The sequence below is a fragment of the Lycorma delicatula genome, chromosome 12, assembly GCF_047948215.1.
Source record: "Lycorma delicatula isolate Av1 chromosome 12, ASM4794821v1, whole genome shotgun sequence".
Lineage (NCBI taxonomy): Eukaryota > Metazoa > Arthropoda > Insecta > Hemiptera > Fulgoridae > Lycorma > Lycorma delicatula.
The window spans coordinates 58,296,944-58,317,168 of record NC_134466.1 but is presented as its reverse complement, the minus strand read 5'-3'; the positions used below and the strand labels follow the sequence as shown (position 1 = coordinate 58,317,168).

General features: G+C 26.3%; 1 protein-coding gene across 3 annotated transcripts in view; it reads right to left on the bottom strand.

The window, feature by feature from the left end:
- Positions 1-19,489, bottom strand: part of LOC142333012 (uncharacterized) — a 99,333-nt gene extending 79,844 nt beyond the window's left edge. For 2 of the 3 annotated variants that reach the window (XM_075379781.1, XM_075379783.1), the window contains exon 1: positions 8,626-13,542. In XM_075379781.1, the coding sequence (XP_075235896.1) occupies positions 8,626-13,327 (4,702 nt within the window). In that variant the 5' untranslated portion in view covers positions 13,328-13,542. Of the gene's footprint in view, positions 1-8,625; positions 13,543-19,473 lie in introns of those variants that run through there. The other variant, XM_075379782.1, reaches the window with a different exon arrangement.
- Positions 19,490-20,225: the final 736 nt, after the last annotated feature.

Genomic DNA, 20,225 nt, shown 5'->3' with positions numbered 1-20,225 from the left:
ATACAAACACAAGAATTTCCAATTTTATTTATAATATATCACAATGTGGGAGATTTTAACTAGGTATTAATTGTACCCACCAGGTTGATCTAGTGGTGAACGCGTCTTCCCAACTCAGCTGATTTGGAAGTCGAGAGATCCAGCGTTCAAGTCCTAGTAAAGCCAGTTATTTTTACACGGATTTTTATTTTTTACGGATTGATGTACAGCTGTACAAAAACTATATTGAAATAAAATTATAAATATTTTGAATTAAGTTGTGTGTGTGTGTGTGTGTGTGTGTGTGTGTGTGTGTGTATGTTTGTGTATGCCGTTCATCAGAAAAAAACCGCCTGACGGGAAAGTCCTAGTACTGTACTGTCAGCTTTTTTTCTTTTCTTTTTTAATGTTGAATGTTTATTTTTATAAAATACTAGCAGACCCGGCAACGCTTCGCTATTGCTAGATTTGAGTATATATAAAGATTAAATGAACACAATTGAAAGTTTGATAAAACATTAAAAACTGAACATTATGGAACTTCACAAAATTTAACCTTTCCCTTTCACCCTTTCCCCTGTCTGTTGTCAAAACAACAGTATTTACCTATCGAACTTAATTCAAACCACTCTAAACACAGTAGTCGGTGGAAAATAACTTTTTAACGAAAAGAGAAATGACTGCAAAATCATCACAATTAATACTGAACATTGCGGAAATTCACAAAATGTTTTACCATTCACTTTATAAAAGTCAGAATGTAATATAAATAAATCCAGCTGTCAAAACAGCACTACCTATCGGATTTAATTTAAACCACTTTCTTAAAACAATAGTCTGTTCAAAATACCTCTAACTTTCTTACTACTGGTCGGATCGAGGATTTCAATAGCTTTAAATCTTCCCCGAACATCGCGGACCGTTTTGCAAAAACCCGCCCGTAAATCGGTCCGGTAGTTTTTATTTTGTCTATAGCGGATACACATACGAACATTCCCTTTTATATATATAGAAGAAGGTCTGTTATTATAATTGTTTCGTAAATATCTCGACACCGGCGCCACCTAACGGCTCCAATCCAAAAATTAAATGGTAAAATTTAACCTTTAAAATGCAAAAAGTTTTAAATGTAAAATTTAACCTTTCCCTTTTTCCTTTTTCCCTTTTCCCGTTCTTCTTTTCTCACCTTTTTTCCTTTCTTCATTTTTCGCAAAAGTATTTCTTTTCACATAACTAATAAAGATTTTGAATATGAGCCAAGTCGGACCATAAATGTAATTTTTTTTAATTTCTCAACCCCAGCGCCATCTAGTAGATCCATTTTTTGTAGATGTAATTCTTTTCACGTAACTAATATATATTCTGAGTATGAGGCAAATCAGACCATAAATACAATTTTTCGAAATATCTCGAGCCCAGCGCCACCTAGCGGGCCCAAACTAATTCAGAAAACTTCGCAGGCGTGCGTACAACTCACCAAATTTTCATCACAATCGGATGAATGGTATATGAACACATACCCCGGATAAACAAACAAACATTCATTTATACATATATATTTATTTATAGGCTTACGTACAAAATTTTGTGGCTCGAAAAATCTCCAAAACTATTAAGATCAATTTCATTGAAATTTAAATATGATCTTCTAATAAAATGTATCTGAAGTTGTGGACGTGAAAATTGGGTTGTGTAGGGTCTTTGACTTTTCGTTATTTTTAAATTTATAGCGAATCAATGAACTAATAACAGTATTGTTAGTTAATAAACTCTTCACAACATAAACGTATTTTTAAAATTTTGCTAATTAATTTGTGGTTGTCTGTATAAATAAAGTAAACAAAAATTGTTTACAAGTTTTTAATTCAAACAATTACGAATAATACGATTTATTTATTTATCTAATTTTTACTTAAATATACAAAGAGAACTAAACAAGCATTCAGCAAACATTTTAACATTAAATTAATGTCTTTTATCTTAATAAAGAGTTTAAAACTGTTAAGAGAATTTAACATCACAAGAGAATAACAAATCATAAAGTTTTAACAATCTAAAATATATTTAATGAATTTTTTTCTCATATTATTGTTTACATTTACTTGTTATATTTTTGTAATGGTTAAACTACTACTCATAAATAAAATAAAATAATCTTATAGCATTCATAACAAAAATTTTTTTATCCAAAATCTGAAAGATTTAAAAAAAATGAATTTCAATAAATAAATTGGGTATTAATGTAGTAGGCGATCTATTGCTGTAGTTAATTCTTCTAACTAACCTAGTTCTCACTAACCTTGACTAGCGAGCGAAGCGAGCGTAGGTAAAGTCTGGTTAGATTATATTTATAATTATATTTTTCTTATTTCAATATAGACTTTCTTATAATATATTGGTGCCATCTAAGAACTAATCAATATTGATACCATGAACTGATTCAATCCAACTTTAAATGTAATAAACAGTTTTAGTTTATTGATTACAATATTATACGCATATAGAAAAATAAATTTTTCTTTAAAAATCAGATATAACTTTTATAATTAAGATGCATGATGCCAACTTCTGTCATATATCATAAAAACATAGAGAGATTATTGATACTAAATGGATTTAAAAAATATTTAAGGAAAAATGCAATTTTTTTAATTACCCAAATATTTACTTTTTTACCTTTGGAGCCATCTAAAAAACTGTCTATGAAAAATTATCAGAAATTAATTCTCCGGAAAACTGTTATTCAAATGAGAAAAACACTTTAAAGCTGTTTTTTTATAAAACAAATTTTTTTACACAAAGGTTATCGCTTCTTCAAAAATACTCTATTGAATAAATGAAACGTCTGATTTCAATGAATTTATTATAATTTATAATTATAATTATTTATAATTTATTTAAAACAACTGTATCCTGATTCAATCTATACATAAAGCAGACAGTTCAACACCTAACCAAACCTGTTACATTTTAATTCTCAATGGATCCTCGATACTGTCTCTCAGCTATCATTCTGTCGTTTAATTCTAATTTAGAACACATCTTGAACCAGAATAGATAAAAAGATTTAAGTAGATGCAGATACATGGCATGACATGAATAAAACTCCCTTTCGGCACGCCGGAAGCCGGAGATAGATTTCACCGGTGCTAAGTAGGGAATAAAAAAGATTTCCACCTTAAAGTTAAAAAAACTTTACTCGATACAATAGTTGCGTGTGAGAAAGGTTTCATCACATGCTAAACATGTGTCTAAGAAACAAAGTTTCTTAGACACATGTTTAGCAAACGACAAGCCCCATCTTCTTACAATTTGATCATCCCTTGCCGTAAGGGTTGGTCATATCAAAAATTGTTTCAGACAAAGGTTTTAGGTAATGATTAGAGGTCTAACGATCACTTTAAACCGATTCGATACTGTGCCTATTAAGGAAGGTATGATTTTTTTTTGTCTTCAAAACCCCATTTTTTCCGCCCCCTGGGCCAATGGTTGGTGATATCAAAAAACTTTACTTAGATAAGTTTTAGGCTCTTTCCAAAGAATAATAGGAACTTTAAACGAATTCGATATTTTACTTAATAAGAAAATTATAGCGATATTTTGGTTTTTTTTTTCGAAAAAGGCCCTCCCCCATGGTCTAATTTTGACCGTTAACGAACTCGAGATTTTGGGACGAGTTATTTTTAAGGATCAATTTGAAAGTGATTGGCGTAAACTTACGGCAGTTATCGTGCCCATAAGAAAATTAAATATATATATTTAAACATTTGAACTGATGCTGGTTTTGAGGTCTGAGAGATGTGAAACGCGAAGATATGTCGAAATTTTCCGGAAGTAGAATCATGGTAATCGTTACAATAGGTAGCTTTCTTATGAAATCTACCTAAAAGGACACAGCTGTCAAAGGACCCAGGATTATAATGTAAAACAATTTAAAAAAATCGAAGGAAGTTTTTTCACTTAAAAAAAAACAAACTATTATTTAAATATTAAACAAACTCAATCAAATTTTCATAATCTATATAAGAAGCCCAGAAGAAAAAAATCACTTAAAATTCAAAAGATATTTATCGAAAATTATAAAAGTTGCAATTTTTATTAACACTTGAAAAAAAATTTTTAGCGGCTTATATACTAAAAACAACGATGTTATTTAAAATAAGAAAACGATTTTTTCCATATATAATCAGTCATTACTGCAGAGTGCAACAATATATTAGTAAGAACAATATTGCACTTGAATAAAGAAAAAAATGTATATATATATATATATATATATATATATATATTAGTGTATAATAATAATAATTTTTTTTAATATTTAATAATATACTAATTTAATCACATAATAACTGTCTGAGGAAGTCGATATTGACGTAGACAACGATCGATATAAATGACAATCAATATAAACGATATCTATCGATACATACAACGACATTAAATTTAGTAAAAGAAGTTTATGTTTTTTTTAAATAATTTATATAGTAGTGAGATTGATGAGATTTAAACTGCGGTATTCCACTAGTATAATGCAAATTATATATATAAGTAAATAATTTCATGAATTGCATACTGTAGCAGTTTAGAATAACAACTTGTCAATTTTACTTCCTTGTACGAAGTAAAGAAAGTATTGTAATCGCGAAAAATTTCGGTTTTCAGATTTAACGGAAATATCCATTTGGCCAACTCTGTATCGATTTTGACTAGTTACGGCGTGACGTCTGTACGTATGTATCTAGCGTAACTCAAAAACGATTATCCGTAGAATGTTGAAATTTTGTATTTAGGAGTGTTGTGACATCTATTTGTGCACCTCCTTTCTTGATTGCAATGGACTGTAACAGAAGAATCCAAAAGATTTGGATTTTGGACTTTTTCTTAATTGCAGTAATAAGCTCTCGTTGAGACCTATTCAACGATATATCATGTAGTACTTATTTTTCATTGCTTGCAGTGTTATAACCAAATAAAATTTTTATTAATGAAGTATTTATATCTTACAAAGATAAGATACATCGGTTTGAATCCGACTTCATATACATAAATTTTTTTTAACTTTTTTTAATTTAAATATATTGATCTATTAATAAATATTAACCTCTGATTCTAAAAAAAGTTCTAACAATATATAATAACTCTGCAACAACAATACAAAAAATAATATGAAAATTAAATCAGAATTTATTAGTGAAATAAAATTTTATGTACTTTTCATTTTAATTCAAAAATTTTTATTATCAGAGGTTAATAATTATCAATAAATGAATATATTTAAATTTAAAAAAAAGTAAAAAAAATATATGTATCTCAGGTCGACCAATTACACCACATATCTATTAAGTGACATGAAACAAAATTAATATAAAATGCTAAGGGAATTTTTAGCAGCAAAAAATGTGTATAAATAATTTAATACGCATACAAGGAAGTCAGATTTTTTAATCCTGCTGTCACATAAATAATTTAATTTCTTTTCTCAAGGGTTAGATTTTTATTCATTGTAGATGTCAGTATTCAACAACAGCATAACTTAAAAAATGGCCTATAAAATTAAAACTACCGATTCAACATTTCCTTTTTATGTTATAAAAAAAGCAAAAAATAAATGTGAAAAGTCTGTAATAACTACAATAATAAAGAGAAAAATAAAATAGCTGCAATGAAGAAAAGTACATAAAGAGCAAAATAGAATACAAAATTGAACAATTAGAGTATACTGCTACTGTCATGTACAGTAAATAAAACTATCCCTTAAATCATAATACAGCCTGTACCTAGACAATCAATAAACCATTTTTAATTACAAGAACATGTATTTTATTTAGGAAGATGAGTCAGATGAGGAATGTTTTATATTATAATAGCCTTAGGACCTATCTTCACAAGAGCAAATATTTAAGATTAAATTTAGAAATCCAATTTTTAACTTCTTAGGTATATTGATCAAGCTAAAGGATCTCAAAATGAATACAGGATTTAAATTATTATTATTTTTTCTGTTGGGCTGGCAACGCTCTCTGAAGTACATGTAGTACATTCAGGTTAGATGCGATAAAGAAATACATGATGCAGGAACACAAACTATTGTGAAAACATATTACAAATGTGGAAATTGTTCTAAAACTGTCAATGGTGTATGTTATTACGAGATGATTACAGCATTTTTGTAGCTTCAATTGGGAGCTATGGACTTTGGCTTTGCTGATGATCGAGACGTTCTTCCAACAGGATGGCACCACATGTTATGTGGTACACGAAACCGTTGTCGTATGCGTGAGTTGTTACAGCAAAAATTTCACGGGCAGCTGATTTCACACAATAGTGATCATGAATGAGTTCATGCAATCTTACACCGTGTGACTTTTATCTTTGAGATTTGTAAAGTCTACGCAAACACACACCACATACATTACAGCAAAAACATACCAACCATTCCTAAACTTTAAGAAGAAATCCGACATGCTATCACCAGTGTGTAAAAATGTGTTGGAAATTTTTTTTAAAATTGTGCACGTTTCATATGAGATGTAGAGGTCATTTGCCTGTTATTATTTTCCATATTTAATCGGACTGTTTACTCTTTCAAAGTGTATCACAACTTTACCAGTTCTTACATAAATAAAGGTTCGTTTTGTACATTAAAATCCTGTGTTACTTTTGGGACATTCTATAGTTTCCTTAAGATTTGTTTAGCGATAACTAACTGAGGACTTTCCCATTTATATGTATATTAGGTACAATAGCAACAAGGTTTGTAAGTGATCTGACACAAGAAAAAGTCACTTCTAAAACTGGATGAGAAATTTTAAAGAAAACAAATATCTTTACCAGGTTTATAAAGAAAAATGGAGGACAAAGCTTTCTCTTGTTGCTTTCTTTACTGAGACAAAAATAATGTTGCACATTGAAATGCCAAGTCCATCCAAAAATGCAGGAAACATTCAATGCTGTACAGGAACTGGCTTTGTAGTGAACATCATTATTCTCAAAGAAAGTAACTCTGACTAATACCTCTATTAATATTAGTACACTATATAATAATCTATTAATATTGAGATTATAATAGACTATATAGTAGTCTATTAATATATCTGAGATACTAAGTACATCTCAGTATTACATCAATGTAATTTAAATGTTTCCATTGCTTTTTGAATATAAAGTGGAAATACAAAACTTATTTATCCAGTTGAACACTCTTAGATTTAAAGGGGAATCCTGAAATAGGTTTTCAAATAAATTTCTAATTAGGATCTGTTTCAAGTTTTAAGTTTTAAGTTTTTAGAAATGACAGAGGGAATTACATAATCTGAGCATAACTTGTTAACGGAATGTTCTAAACAAATAACTGTTGAAAATTAGCTGGGATCAATAAAATTCAAAATTATGAGGTATGTTAGACTAATAGAAAAGGAGAGATTATTTGTGCTAGAAGCATGTATATACAAACTAGGTTGATGAGCTACGTGTATGGTGACATTAAAAAAATAAGCAAAGAACAGACAGGAATGGAGAATAGCATCAAACCCACTTGACTGATAAATGTAACAGAAAAATTGGAATTAATTTCAAAATTGAAATGATGTTCTATCACAATTCAATAAGAAAACAACACAGGCACTATGAAATCCAATTATAATTTAAATTAAATAATTTGGTTAATTATTTTGGAAATGATTTAATGAAAAAAACCAGAAAAATATTTTCATAAAATGATAGATTTATCACATCATGTATTCTAAATATCAACTTTTTAACACAACACTTTCAGAAAATTTGAAAATATTAGTAAATGCACCTTTAATCCCAATTTTCTACCGTATGGGTGTTTTTAGGGGAAATTCCTAAATCTAGAGTAAATATTACTCACTATATATTTTTAGAATAGATAAATTTAAGGATAGCACCCAACTAGAGTAAGATGAGACTTTCAAAAAAAATTATTTCACACAATATTTAATTAAATCAAAATAACTTACAATTACTATAAAATAACCATTTTGGAAAAACTAAGCCAAATTTAAGCTATAAGATATTTTAGAATTCGAGGAATTAGTGGGGAATGGAGTGAATCAATGGTGGCTGTTTTTATTCATACACAAATAAATTTCTGTAATGATTTAACATTTTAATAACTCTGATAATAAACTTTAATATTCAAAATGCTTCATATTAAGTACAAAAATCTAATATTTTTGTCTGTAATGGTTGGTGGTGAAAACTATAGTAAATTATTAACTATTAATAATTACCTAAATATAATTTTTTTAATATAACATCTTAAATTTACAAAATTTATCTTTCTGCTGTTTTTACAGCTTACCTTCTAAAAAGGAACTGAAAACGGTGTAAGTATAAAAAACACTACTCAATATATTTGTTTCAGTTTATCATAAAAAACCAATAGATTGTATAAAAATATATGAACTCAGCGACAGCAAAATAATATTTTAATAGTTTTTATTTAATTTTTTTCATATCTCATTCTTTGCAAACATTTTATCTCTTATCCAATTGTTCTTCGCATTTCAGGGGCAATTTTGTTTTTACTACATGAAAATAAATCTAGATACAAAAAATGTTTTTTTAAAGTAAAATTTAAAAGCAAACAAACAAAAAAGAATATATAAATCAATTTACCACTTGAATCAGAGTCGTATTCACTCGTGCTGGTGTCATCGCTTTCCTCTTCTGAATCATCTTTTTCACTGGAACTGTCTTCTATATCACTATTATCACTTTTAATAACACTATCACCAGTAATAGTACTTTTCATTGGTGCTATAATGGCATTCTTATTTTGTAATAACAAACGTTGTTCTTCATATTTAGCTAACGATAATCTTTTCTCCGATAGTACAGTTTTACGTTTTGTTAGTCTTCTTCTGACTGTTGCTTTACAATTACTTTCTTTCAAATCGATTACATTATCACCCGATAGAATATATTCTTTATTTTCATTTGATTTTGGTACAGTCATCTTTATATCTTCACTAACAACACTAGTTTTTGTTTCACATGATTTTATTTTGATTTTTTCTGTACAAGAACTATTATTATCTAATATTTCTTCCTTAGGAGTCTTTTTATTTGGATTCTGTTTTAATTTTTTATCATCTTTAGAAATAATATTTTTATTATTTTTACCACATCCATCAAAAGATTTCTTCAGTTTATTTAATGAATCAGTTTCCTTAATATCTTTTAATGTAGTCTTTTCTTTAGTATGTATATTCGTTTCTAATTTTTTAATTTCAGTTATTTCCTCATCTGTTTTTATTTTATCTGTTTTATTATTAGCATCTTTCATCTTTTCTGTAGCTATTTCCTTTTTAATATTTTTTTCAATGTTTTTAATTTCTTTATTACAATTACTTTTAATTTCGGTATTTTCTATACTATTTTTATTATCAGTTGGTGAAGGTATTTCAGCTTTTAAGTTCTTTTTATCGATCTTTAATTTTTCTTTCAGTGTAGAAATCATCCCAGAAGCTTCATTAGAATTAAGAATTTTATCAGATCCTGTGAATTTTGATTTTAATTCATTGGAATTATCTTTTTGTACACCTTTAGTTGGAGTAGCTTTATTTAATTTTGATGTTGTCGGAAGATCATTTGAGTTTAAAATTTTATTGCTTTTCATTTCAGTTGATTTTTTGGTGATTTCAGTATTTTGTTTTTTGTCAGATATTTTATCACCAGAACTTTTCTTCACAATTTTATTTGTTTCTGATTGTTTTTCATTTTTAATAATAATCTCTGTTTGTAATTTAGTCGTTACTTCTTTTTTATTATCTTCTATAATTATCTCTTCATTATCATTTTTAGAGGATGAATTTTTATTTTCTATTTCTTTATCAGATCCTATTAATTCTGATTTTAATTCATTGGAATTATTTTTTTGTACACCTTTAGTTGGAGCAGTTTTGTTTAATTTCGATGTCAGCAGATCATTAGAATTTATAATTTTATTGCTATTCATTTCAGTTGAATTTTTAGTAATTTCAGTATTTTGTTTATCAGATATTTTATCACCAGAACTTTTCTTCACAATTTTACTTGTTTCTGATGGTTTTTCATTTTTAACAATAACCTCTGTTTGTAATTTAGTTGTTACTTCTTTTTTATTATATTCTAAAATTATCTCTTCTTTATCATTTTTAGTGGTTGAATTTTTATTTTCTGTTTCTTTATTTTCTCTAGTACTTTTTATTTCAACTGTAGATTTAGTATCCTTTTTAACATCAGTGTGTTCTAACAGTTTTACTTCTTTATTAACAAATGTTTTGTCACTTTTATTAAATTTTTCGTCTGATTTATTTTTCAAAACATGGGAATCATTAGTTTTACTTATATTAGCATCTTTAAGAATATCCGGCAATTGTTTTTTATTAATAACAAAATTCCTTTCAACAGATAAACTTTTATTTAAAACTTGAGTTGTAGATAATTTACTAGAAGATTTTATATCATTTTGTACATCGTCGTCAATTACTTTATGCAAATATTTTTGTTCATTTTCATCCTTTACCTCATTTGTTGATAATTGCTTATCTTTTACTTTATCGGTTAAAATTTTTGTGTCATTTTGTTTATTAGAGGTAGATGTTTCTTTTTCATTGATCATTAATGTATTAGTGGTATTTAAACTGGTTTTTTGCGTTTTAACATTTAATTGATCATTATTTCCTTTAACTAATCTATCAGTCTCTATTTTATTAATTAACGAATCCTTATTTTCTTTTATTATATTTTTTTGTTTATTTTTATTATCCTGACTAATATCAAGTTGTTTTGATTTCACATTGCTAGCTGATAATTCAGTTTTATTTTCTTTTAATTCTGATAACTTATTGATTACTGTAGATTCTTTTTTATCAATATTTACCAATTCACTCGAAGATTCATTCATTTCTATCTTTGCTTCATTTTTATAATTATCAGTTGATAAATTATCTTCAGATTTTTCTTTTTTATTTATATCAATAATATTATCAGATTTTTTAGTCTCTGTACTTTTATTAATTTCTTTTTTAATAACAGTATTTCTATTATCAGTTATAAAAAATGGCTGTGATTTACCTGGAACTGTCAATGATTTATTATAAACTTTTTCATCAACTGTTTCAACATTATCATAAATTGTTGATGATTTATCATTTTCTTTATCAAGTTTATCATTATCAATTAAAATCTTCTGTATTATACCGACAGTGATTTGTTTCACTTTTAAATTGTTAGTGTCAGCAGATGTTGAATTTTGTTTGGTAACATTAGTTTTATTACTACTGATGTCTTTTTTACTGATGTCATTTTGTTTTTTATTTTCAATTATTGTTATACCTGATTCCTTGGTTTTAATATTATCATTTGAAGAACTACTTTCTAATTCTTTTAATGTTTTATCAACTGATGTTTTTTTATCACTGTTACTAATTAATTTAATATTATTCTCAACAGGTTTATTAAAGACTTTAATCTGTAATTTATCTTTTTCAATTGGAATGATTTTTTTATCACATGTTAACACATTATCATTAACTTTCTTTTTATCATCAATTTCTGTTTTAGATTTTTGTTCAATATCATCATCATTAATTTTAGATGATGATTGCTGTTTTGTAAATGAATTTTTAATATTGTTATAACTAAATTTGTTAGCATCTTTATTCTCTAAATTACTCATTTTACAATCTTCCTTATCATTAGTGGTTTTTATATTATCACTTACCATCTTAATATCACAGCTATTAGATTCCTTACTATTTTCATTTGACTTATCTATTATGTCTTTTTTAATATTTGAACATCTATCATCTACTTTTGTACTTACAACAATATTCTCTGTCTTTTTCTTTTCATTTAATAATAAATTGTGATTTATATCTTTAATATTTTGATTATTATTATGTACTTCATTGTTTTTCATTTTTAATGAATCTCTTTTTGTGTCATCTTCCATCAATTCTTCAATAATAACTTCATAATTCAACTTTCTAAATGGTTTTTGTTGTACAGGTAATTCAATCGATTCTTCAACAGTTATATCATCAATAATAAATTTTAATGGCAGTGTACTAGTACTTCGTTTTCTTTTAGCTGTTGGTCTTTTAACAGATTTTTGTAAACTATCTTGCTTAACAATGCTATCTTCATTTATCATCACTGTATTTACACTGTTATTAGAATCATTTGATTTATTATTAGATGTAATATCTGTTCCATTTGGAGCTGTTGCATTCATTTCGTTGATGACATCATCGATTGGTAATGTTTTTGATGATTTTTTACCAGTATATTTCTTTTTTGTTTTCCTTTTAGTATGATTACGTTTAACAGTACCAGTATAACTAATATCTTCAAAACTTGTACTTGACGTTAAATCGGTACTATTTTTACGACTTGAAGGTGTCGAATGTAACTGTTTAATCTCTTTTTTATTTTCATTAGATAATTCTTCCATGATTAACGAATCTAAAATTGCTTCTTGTTCTTTTAACATTTCTTCAGTTACTGATAAACGTCTAATTTTATTTGAAGGATCGTTATCATCATCCACATTTAAATTAACATCTGTTTGATCAGCCGGTTCAAATTCTTCATGGTTTTTTAATGATTGCTGATTAACTTCATTTATGGGCAATGAACCACTACTTTTTTTCTTGACACAACTCACATGCCTTTTTATTGTATTTCTTCTAGTTAAACCACTTTTATTCTGATTATCACTTTCTTCAAGATTTATAACATCACTGGGATTATTATTATATACATCATTATCATCTTTCCGGTGTCGTTCAACTTCATCAGTATTTTTATCTCTAATTAAAAATTTTTCAACTAATAATTCACCAGGAGTTTTCTTTTTCTTTTTAAAACCAGGATTTTCTTTTAATTTTTTTGTTAACATTCTAACAACAGTTCGACCTCTTTGTATAGGTCCAGACATAGAAACGGAATCTTTTTTCTCTTTATTCGGATCTCTTGGTGATGAAACATCAATATTATCTGTATCTATAATTACTGGTTTTTGTCGACGAAAATAGGATAATGGACTGGCTGATGAATTACTTCTGGGTGAATTACGATTGCCAAAAGTACGACTTTTAAGTACTGGTGATGTAGATGGACTTGATTCTGATATTGATGATAAATAAGGAATGTAATTTCTACGAGGAACAATTGAATTAACGCCAATACTAGCCGATAAAAGTGCAGTTAAAGGGGAATAACCGATTATCGGTGTTCGTGAATAACTGTACGGTGAATTCGAATACGGTGATGAATATGGTGAATAATATGATGGCAAGCTGCCATAATAATAATCTGGAGGTAGTGGCATTGTGATAAATAGTTATAATAACACTAAATAATAAAACTACACCAAAATGTAATATATGCGTTCAAAATGAAATGAAAAATTAAACAATTTTAAGTCATTGTAAACAATGCATAATGTCAAAATGTACTATTCACATAATATTATTCTATGTAAAATCATTAATGTTCAAATTATTGATCAAAGATTTTCTTCACATATTGAAAACAATAATTAATCTAAGAAAAAATAAAAAACAAATATGATGACAACATTTCACATACAAGCACATGTATAATGAAACATTCATATTTGAAACTGGTGGTTGCTGTATTACTACTAAAAATTAATTTGAAATTAAAGTAACTTATTAAAAAATGATAAATTTAATTTGGAACTGATGTAAACACTCACCTCAGTTATTGGTGGGCATATATTTTATAAGCTTGCTAAAATTCCTTAGTACAGCACATCTCAATAATCACACTTTTTTGCATTTCAGTAAAAATGCAATGTATATTCTTTAAATTAATTTTTTATTTAGTTTCCATCACTAATGTTTTACAATAGCTTTCCTATTTTAATTATAAATCCTATCAGTTGGGCTAATTATAAGGTTAATATTATGAATATTTACTGTTAACTACAAACAGATGAACAACAAAAAAATGTCAGTCTGTCACTTCATAAAATTATTATTCATGAGTAAAACAAGTAAATCTAGCAAAAAACCATACACACGCCAGGGAAAAAATAATCATCCAACTGAATACGAAAGAAAAATTAATAACTTGCATGTATCCAAAATAAAATGATCTGAACATCATTTGTAAGCATTATAAATATATTTGTTAGGATATTAGTTTATTTATAGTTTTGTTTATTGGTTTTATACTTTTTTAACTATTAAGCCTAAAATCTCAATTTTTATGTACATAAATACAGTGTACATGTGGCACTGTGTAAAAACTTGTATCTTTTCTTCAACAACAAAAAAATAGACTGGTAACTAGTAGTAATAAATTAATGATTGATGAATTTTTGGTAGTGTATGAAAAAAACCATTTCCAATGAACTAGAATTCAAACCCAAAACCTTTTGGATTAAAGGGAAAATATATTTCGTTATAATCTCTACTACTTCAAATAGAAACTACATCTAAAAACCATTATATAAGCTGTTGGAAGGTGTAGAAAGAGTTAACAATACCGTTTCAAATTTTGTTCAATAAAATAAATATAGAAGTTATTAATTATGTGGCTAAAGAGTAGAGTGATATTATTAATCAGATTAAATTATTTATTTAGCAATTACAAGCTGATGCCCAGTAATGGGAGTAATATAATAGATTTCTTTTTAGGAATAGTTCTTTAACGTCATTAAAATGTATATATATATATACACGCCAATACGAACTTAGTATTGTATGTAGAAATACTGACAGATCCAGTATTTGGAGTATAACCAAAAGCAGTCTAACAGCAATAAATATTATTTTAAATTAAAATTATTTTCAAAGTTAATAAAAAATATTGTAATTACTCAGTAAGATTGCTACAAAAATTGGTAATTCTTTTTTTCTTTTTTTTTTAGGAAATATAAAAAAAAATGTAAAGTATTATAATACATATAAATAAGTAATACATAATACGCAAGGTTCCCAGACGTTTTAGAATTCTGGTTAAACATTATTAAAAAGCTACAACAGTTTTAGATTATTATTTTGTAATAAAAGGTATTTATTTTATATATGATTATAAAAATAACCAGTTATTAAAAAAGTTGGCAAAATAAGTGTTCAGAATTCCCAGCTACGCCAGTCAAGTCATGTTCACTAAAATAAGATTTAAGCATCAAAATTTCAAACAAAAAAATTTTTAATTTTAAGGGCTTCCTTACTCTGTGAGGAAATCTAGAGAAAATTTTTTATAAAGAAATGATACTTAACAAAAAAAAAATTTAAAGTGAACTGTTTAAAATATTAAAAAAATGAAGTATAACTTTTATGAAAGTAATGGAAAAAGTTGCTTCTCATTTTGGGTCCAGAATATAGGTACCAAACTTACTTAATTTTAATATTCTTTAAGCGATGAAAAACAAAAGTAATGAAATGCAGTAGAAATAACAAAGATGAACCAATGAATAGTAAAAAAAGTAAAAAATAGTAAAAATAGGAAAAGAAAATTTTATGAAAGTAGAATTACTGAAGATGGACGAAGCAGGAGCAATATAAAATACAGAATAGCACAAGCGAAACGAGCCTTCAGTCAGAAATATAACTTGTTTACATCAAAAATTAATTTAAACATCAGGAAAAGATTAATGAAAGTATATGTTTTGAGCGTAGCTTTATATGGAAATGAAACTTGGACGTTTGTGTTAAAAATGTTAAAAATCAGATGGGTGGATAAAGTGACAAACAAAGCGGTGATGTGGAAAATAGATGAAGAAAGAAGCATTTGGAAAAATATAGTTAAAAGAAGAGACAGATTTATAGACCACATATTAAGGCATCCTGGAATAGTCGCTTTAATATCGGAGGGAAAGGTAGAAGGAAAATATTGTGCAGGCAGGCAACATTTGGAGTATGTAAAACAAATTTTTAGGGATGTAGGATATAGGGGGTATACCGAAATAAAACGATTAGCACTAGATAGGGAATCTTGAAGAGCTGCATCAAACCAGTCAAATGACTGAAGACAAAAAAAGTGATGAAAAATACAAAAAAATTTTAATAATAAAAGTAAAGAGTTAAAAGCAAAAAAAACAAAAAATATTATTTTTAGTGGTGGGGAATAAAATTGAATAAAAATTTCTCTAAAATATATATATATAGAATAATCTTAACAAATTTGCTTTAATAAAGTTTTCTCTAAAATACCTCTGAAGAAATTCAAAATTAGTATTTACATGATATCCTCCACCCCTTTTATGAATTTAGAAACAAAAAATTGTTAAATAAATGCTCCATACACAGAAATATTTGAGTGAAATTAGAAGAAAATCTGTTGGGTCGATCCTGAGATATAAGGCAAAGAAGCAGTGCAACACATATACATATGCCCTTGTAACAAACAGCATATACATATGCTGTTCTTTGGTCTGGATGGAATCTAATCTACAATATTAAGCTTACAAAAAAACCTGATACCTCAATTTTGACATGATCACCATACTTTTCCCTTTAATATAGCTATTTCTGTCAGGAAAAAAAAAAAAAATTATCAATTTATTTATTTTGTGGTTAACGTAATGTATTGAAACATAATAGTTTAAAACATAATGAAGTTGACAAAAAAATAAATAAATAAATGACAAAACACAAAACAAATATATTATTTAATTATATACTAAAGGAATTTCCTAACTACTGTAATTATGGTGTTATTAATAATAAATAGTATATAATAAGCTCAAAAATAAATTTTTATTTACGGTGTACTATACTTTTATATAATTATTATTATGATGAAATAATAACTAATTAGAGTTTACTAATCATGGATATAACTAAGTAAAAAAAAAAATGTTAGTTTAGAATATAAAATGATTTAACAAGGCAAATATAAATTTAATTATTGATATATGAAGGTCGTCTATGATGTATAATAATTAAATCATAATGTAATAGTATAAACACAGTAAAAAAGACTGTATTTCAAGTTCATCATCACTCTCTCACTCTTTCTCTCTCTAGAACGCTATAAAAAGAACAACAGTACCACCCTCATCTAAATAAACACTATAAACACGCCACATTACTCGTTACTGTTACATGCTATCTGTCATTACTTGTACTTCTGATTTCATTTAAACTTGATTTTATTCTAAATACAATCTTCCAAAATACCACGACAATACAAAATTTAAAAACATATTGAAGTTAACAAAAACAAATATTAAATAAATGAAACAAAGATCAAATGTATTACTTGACTATATACTAAAGAAATTTTCCAACTACTGTAAGAATGGTGGTATTAATAATTATTACCAGTAAATTTACTGAAGAAGGTGCTATGTAACTAGCATCAAAAATAAATGTTTTAATTATGCTGTTCGTCATTATATGAGATGGGTTTTTTCATAGTCACTGTAAGCAACCAATTAAAATAATTCCCTGAAGAGAGATTTTAAAAGGACTCTGGATTATATTATAAAAATTAATAGACTATTTTCATAAGTAAATTCAATCATCATTTAATAATGCAAACAATAACATTTTAGTTCAATATTACACAAGAACCGGTTTTAAACATGACTTTAACGTTACTTCACATCTTTTTATATATTTGATATTTCCTAAAATGTTTGAAATGTTGTAGACCATCAAACCAGGTTTTAAGGATAAAGTTAACGGTCATTTAAATCTTTAAATTACTATAACAATTAATGACTATACTAATGGTTCCAAAATAAACTGAAATTAAATAACATTAAGCTTATACATTTTTCATCATCTGTATAAGACTATCAGAGCATTAATAGCCATACAGTTCAACTAAATCTCTGTTGAATAAAGCCAGTAAAACTGCAAGAAACATTATTTACTAATTTTTGTTGTAATTTTAATAAACTTGTTTTTAATAGTTTATTTATGTTAATATTTTCTAATTATTTATAAGCAATTTAAGTTAGAAGATGTATTATTATTTTTGTTTTGTAATAATAAATAAAACAATTTACAAAATAAATTTCATTGGATTAATTCATAGAAATTTTTGGTTACGTTATCATGTATATAAAAAAAAATATAATTTAGTATACAAACAAGTTGTTTAGTATCTTAATAAACATAAAGGTATACAAAATATAATTTTTTAAGCAAAAATGTACAAGAAATCCATAGTTTATATATATATATATATATATATATATATATATTTAGATTAAATTGAAATAAAATATTCTGAGCAAGATGTAAACTACATACTTACAACCTGATAACAATATGACAAATTATACAGATAACTAATTTTCCAGTCACTTAATTCATTATTAATACACATAATTTAAAAATAAAACAGAAATATTAAAAAAAAACTTTTTTTTTATCAGGTAATATATTTTTAAATAGTATTTATTACTTAAATAAAATTTTAATTTCTTCAACTCACATTCATAGGAGAACTGATGTATTTTTATGTTTTAAAACTAAGCTATTCACAATTTTAAACTTCTTTGTGTCATGAGTAAATTGAATTCTACGTGAGTATATGATTACTGTAGAAATATAAACAAGCTTGAATACTGAATGTAATGCAATTTGAAGATGTAAAAAATAAATGGAAAAAATACTAGGTCACATGAAGAAATCAATTGAACACTAAGAATTGGTTGAAAGAATATAATTTTACTTGAATTCTTGGTTTAAAAAGAAAAGATAACATGATCTTGCAACACATAGAAGATGATCAACTTTAAAGCTAAGGGTCCCATAACAATCTTTCTTAAGAGAAAAACAAAATTTCAAATTTAAATGATAATTTTATTTAATATTCTTTTGAAATCTTTTTAATTTTATTTTTTATAGATCAATTTTAATAAATGCTACTTCCAAAAGTAAAGTTTATTTTTTTAGGTTTTTTATTATACCATTTATTTTGTTTTATTTTCTATTATACTGTTCAATTTTTTTTTTCTTGTTTATTTTACTAACATAAATTTATTTGATGAGTATTTTTATTTTTAAATACCGAATAATACACATTACACTGAAAAATATTAATACTTGATAATTAATATGTCATATTATCAAATTATCTGATTGCAACCTGAGAGGTCAATTCAGATAGTCAGCTTTTTGATAATACTTGAAACATTTCAAAGAATAGCTTTCTAGAAACTGAATGGTGTGAAGTAAAAAAAAAAAAAAAAAAAAAAACAAAAATCGTTAGCTAATACTGGATGTAATAACAGAATCTTTTTTTAATTTTTTTATTTTATATGGAGTTTCCCTTCATTTTTTCTTAATTTATTACTGATAAATGATCATTGTAATCTTAAAATATAAATAAATAAAAATTTAAAAACCACCAATTTCAAATATAATTTAAAATAAATTGTGTAATTAAAAAAAAATCTATATACCATATAAACAGAAAAAACACAAAAAATTACTTAAATTAATTTATATTATTAAAAATAATTTAATTAAGTATTTTAATTACGATTAACAAATATGATAACACAGTGAAAGTTCACGAAAATATTGCACGGTACAATACAGTATGTTTAAACGGCAACTGAAATAATTAAAAAGGTATGATGCCAAATAGCCGGTATATCCCCTTCAATTTGACTGGCCATTATCGCACAGTAGCCAGAACCACAGAGTATTGTTAATATGCCACCAGTATAAATGTTCTATTTAAAGATATTTGAAATAATGCCAAACAAAAAAAAGATGAAAAAATACAACAGTTGGCACTTCTCTCTCTCTCTCTCTCTCTCTCTCTTTCTGTGTGTGTGTGTGTGTGTGTGTGTGTGTGTGTGTGTGTGTGTGTGTGTGTGTGTGTGTGTATATATATATATAGAGTTGTGATGGTACCATAAGCTACGTCATATAATTTAAGATTATACACTGCGACACTCGCTGTCTTTATATTGATTGATGTTACAACGCAAAAGCAAAACATACAATAAATTAAAGTGAATGTTCGCCAACATTTTATTTTACAACATATACAGCCCTCTTCTTTCCATTACTACTAACCAAAACATCTAATACTCCCTATCATGCCAACAACCCAAAACATACACACACACACACACACACACACACACTTGTGGTCAAATACATACACATACATATTTATGCTGAATTAAACATAAATTATTACATAACTTACAATTTTTAAAATTTTTCTAAGCTAAATCTATTAAAATATTTTATATAAATTATCAAAATATTAATAGAATA